The sequence below is a fragment of the Echinops telfairi genome, unplaced genomic scaffold (assembly GCF_000313985.2).
Source record: "Echinops telfairi isolate 266 unplaced genomic scaffold, ASM31398v2 ScPeMD7_7410;HRSCAF=8448, whole genome shotgun sequence".
Classification (NCBI taxonomy): domain Eukaryota; kingdom Metazoa; phylum Chordata; class Mammalia; order Afrosoricida; family Tenrecidae; genus Echinops; species Echinops telfairi.
The window spans coordinates 15,740,801-15,745,094 of record NW_022111310.1 but is presented as its reverse complement, the minus strand read 5'-3'; the positions used below and the strand labels follow the sequence as shown (position 1 = coordinate 15,745,094).

The window sequence follows — 4,294 nt, the reverse complement described above, 5'->3', positions numbered from 1 at the left end:
TGTATGTTGATCTTGTGTCTTGCCATTTTGCTGAGCCCCGTCTATTAGGTCCAGTAACTTTCTTGTTGAATCTCTGGGCTTTTCTATGTGTAGGCTCATGTTCCACGATTCTTCTCTCAGGTTTGTTGTCCGTTGGTGGCTTGTGTGTTGCTGTGATGCTGGAAGCTATGCCACCAATATTTCAAAGACCACATCACTTATGGTAGATACGTTTCAGTGGAGCTTCCAGACTAAAGCAGCCTTGGAAGAAGGATTCAGTGGTCCATTTCTGGAGGATTAACTGCCGACAGCCTTATGAAAAGAAGTAGAACATAGTGCTGGATATAGTGCTGGACTCTGAGGCCCTCAGGCTGGGAAGCTCTCAAAATACAATTGGTGAAGAGCTGCCTCCTCAGAGTGGAGTGGACCTTACTGATGTGTGAGGGTCGAGGAAAGCATTCAGGACCTTCATTTGCTGACGGGGCAACCCTGAACATGAGAAGGAACAGCTGCAAACAGCCATTCATAATCTGAATGTGAAATGTACAAAATGGGAACGTAGGGAAATTGGAAATCACCAGAATTGAAATGGAGTACGTGAAGGTCACTATCCTAGGCACTCAAGAGCTGAAATGGACTGGTAATAGACTGGTATTGACCACATTGAGTCAGGCATTCGTATGATTACAATACCAGGCACGGCACATTCAAGAGGAATGGCATCGCATTCGTTATCAGGAAGAATGATCTAGAATACCTATGCAGACACAAGACCAGGTAGCTGTTATTCATATTTACATACGGACCACTAAGCCCAAGGACGCAGAGATTGAAGAGTGGCACCAGTTTCTTCAGTCTGAAATTTACCCACCAGGCAATCAAGACGCCTCGAGGAGCAGCTTTTCTTGGTGCAAAGTTGCCCACCCGTGCCAGGGTCCGGTCCCGTTTACCCACTTAACCACAGACATGTTCTTGCCACCAGAACTTGTCAGCCCAGGGGATGATACAATAAAGCCGTGCCCCTCTCATTCCCCCAGGTGCTTTGGAAGTTGTCTAGATCAGCAACGAATCATCATAGCGTTCCTATGGAACTTCTTGATAGGTCTGCTCGATGATTTGCAGCTTAGTGATGGGTCATTGTTGAAAGAAGTAGCCTCTGATACCAGAGTTTAACATAAGTCGTCTTTACTTCAAAACAAAACTTGGCGGACGGTGGTGTCTGGGGGAGGGGCAGGCTCACATTGAACTGCACCAAGTGAACTATCTTTGGGGTCAATTTCCATGAAACCGAGCCGAGGCCGAGAAGTGCCTGCTAGATAATAAAAGATGAGGAAGCCCAAACTTTAGAGGAAGCCCCCTCCTTTTGTACATTGTGCAAAGCCCGCCTGCTTACGCAGCCTTTTTCAGTTCCTCACGGAATAGTTCTCTGCTAGAATTTTCCCAGCTCGCAACATAAACCGGATGCTTGTTTGTCTAAATCTGGGGGTTTAAGACCCTCGATAATGAGTTGCAATCTTTCGGTAGCAAATCAAAGAGATCACAATGAATAGATCTAACTAAAATCCATCTATTTTAACCCTGTCAGGACTGATGAGCAGAATGATTTTCTGCTTTGAATTTTTGGTTGAGACCCAATTTTCCATAATAGAGGGCATTTTAAGTGAAATGAAAAGATTTTTTTGGAAGTCATACTTATCTTTATGCAAGTAGTGGGACCCAGATATTCCAAGGAGCTTCTGATGCTGGGGTTAGTGGGACGGGATTCACAAGGTGTACAGATAGCCAAACCCACTGCCTTTCAGTCATTTCTGACTCATAGTGACCCTGTGCAGGGTTTCCGAGGTTGTAGATCTTCACAGGTGCACATAAACGCCTCTTCTCCCCACTAAATGGTGATGTGATGATTGGATTTGGAGCACTGACCTTGTGGCTAGCAGTCTAAAGCTTACCTGACAGGGCCACCAGGGCAGCAAACACTGAAAGTAGGATAGCATTTTCCTACTAAACTCTCTGGTTGGACATTTTCTGTTCTTGAGTCTTTCATATTGAGTTAAAAATATTTATGGGGCTTCAAAAAGTTCATGGAAAGATGAAATTAAAAGCTCACGGAATTTTCCCACCAACTTTTTGAAGTCCCTTGTGTTAGTCTGGGTTGACTAGAGAAACAAATCCAGAGACACTCATATATGTGTAAGAGAGTTTTATATCAAAGAGTAATTGTATATTAAGAAAACATTCCAGCCCAGTCTGGTACAAGTCCATAAGTCCGATATTAGTCCATAGTCTATAAATTCCTCTTTAGATTCACGCAGCCATGCAATGATGCTGAATGCAGGAAGATCACAGGCCAGCAGGTAGGAAGTCTTGTGGATCCAGTGGCGGTGGAAGCATCTCAGCTCTGGTGTTGTTCTCCACGTGGCTTCTCCAGCTCCAGGGCTCTGGCTCCATGTGGCTTGTCAACAGGAATGTGTCCCAGAGAGAATGTGTCCCGCCTCCAGTGGGCTATTTATCTCCTAGAGCCTCCAAAGGAGGCCATCAAGCTGTGTCCTGATTGACAGGATAAATGTCCCTTCGCTCCTTAGTTTCAAGTTGACACCAGATTATGTAACTGCCACATTCCCTCATGTAAATGGTGTTTCTTGAACTGCTATGACTAATTTCTGAATTAAAACTACTGAACTCATTCTAGGCATGTGCATCTCTTTAGAAGTTGGTGGGATTAAAGAGTATTTTGAGAAAACAAACAAAAAAACAAAAAACAAATAGCAAAAATTATGGAGAAGATATGAAGAGATTAGAACTCTCAGACGCTGCTGGTGGGATTATAAACATGTACAACCATTGTGGAGAGCAATATGGTGCTATCTGAAGCAACTGGGCATAGAAATACCATATGACTGAGCAATACTCCTGTTGGGCAAATACCCCAAGGAAGCAAGAGAAAGAGCACAGCCATTCATATGCTCCCCTATGTTTATAGCAGCACAATCCAGTGGCAAGAAACTGACAACCCAAATTCCCATCATCTGATGAATGGATCAAGAAACTATGGTACCTATACATAATGGAATACTATGCATCCCTAAAAAATGGCCCTAAAACCACAAAACACCTCAAGACTGGAAACCATTATGCTGAGTGAAATTAGTCAATCACAAAAGTACAGCTAATGTATGGTCCACTATTATAGGATAAAACCAAAAAAAGACAGGTTCTGGCTCCCAAGACATGTTGACTCAACATATGTGAAATTCTCTGCTCAATAATACTATACCATTGACTAAAATAATCTTCTAAGCAATAGAATAACTTTAAACCCTAGGGCAAATGATTTAGGATGTGCTACAATAAAACGACAATGATGTCCCCCAAATCAAACCATGGTCTTATGGAAACAACAGTTGTAAGAATAGATTTTGAAGAATCCCTTGATCGTAGCTCTAATACAAGAACAACATGGCTCTGCATGGTACTTGCCTCCATGAAGAGACCAATGGAGATATGGGTGCCACCGTAGCACAGTGTGGTGAAGAGACTAGATGGTGCCTGGCTAGCATGAGTGACAGTGCTCTGCAGTCATAAAGGCTTGTCTCAAAACAGGGAGCCATCTAAGTGAGGAGTGAGCTATGTCCACATAAGCACACCAACCTGTGTGATCCAAAGATAGCTAATAATAAGATTGAAACCTGGAAAAGGGAACTAGTTCCAATTCCTAAATATCCGTTTTGCAGAAAACCAGACATGATAGTGGTAGCGTAAAATCCACTTACACGGGTGAGTCTTCAGTGAGTCCCTAGTGCACCTGGGCTAGAAATGACAGGAACCCGGGATTTTAGCAACGGGTCTCAGGCTGCAGTGTAACATCTTTTAATTTGATTTGCCTATGGACCCCGTGTGAATTTATTCTAAGCTTTTAATCTCTGCTCTCGATCAGATTAAGGTCTCTATCAGTTTTGGATGGCCATTGTTGATGGATCCTTGCTTGGTGTCTGCCCTCGTCTTGTCTCTGTATAGGGAAACTGGGATGGAAGGAAACATGAAGGTAGTAACGGGACTGATACTTACCTGGGGACATGGAGGGAGAGGGAGGAGAAACGAGGAATCAACATCAGTGTGTAAAAGAAGGGAAAAAACAGTTCCTAAGTTGATTGTGACGGTGAGTCCTTCTTGATTTGATTGAACCACTGAATTATCGCTGTTGCTGGTAGGTACTGGTGAATCCCTTGTGCACAGCAGAAGGGAACCCTACCCAGTCCTGCGCCATGCTCACAACTGTTCCTGTGGTCGAGCCCACGGTGGCAGCCACAGTGTCAGG

The 4,294-nt window shown here is 43.8% G+C and overlaps 1 protein-coding gene across 1 annotated transcript in view; it reads left to right on the top strand.

The window, feature by feature from the left end:
* Nucleotides 1-4,294, top strand: part of SUSD1 (sushi domain containing 1) — a 132,494-nt gene that overhangs the window by 78,171 nt on the left and 50,029 nt on the right. Inside the window, exon 8 of the mRNA XM_045296539.1 lies at nt 542-630. Within this exon, the coding sequence (XP_045152474.1) occupies nt 542-630 (89 nt within the window). The remainder of the gene's footprint in view (nt 1-541; nt 631-4,294) is intronic.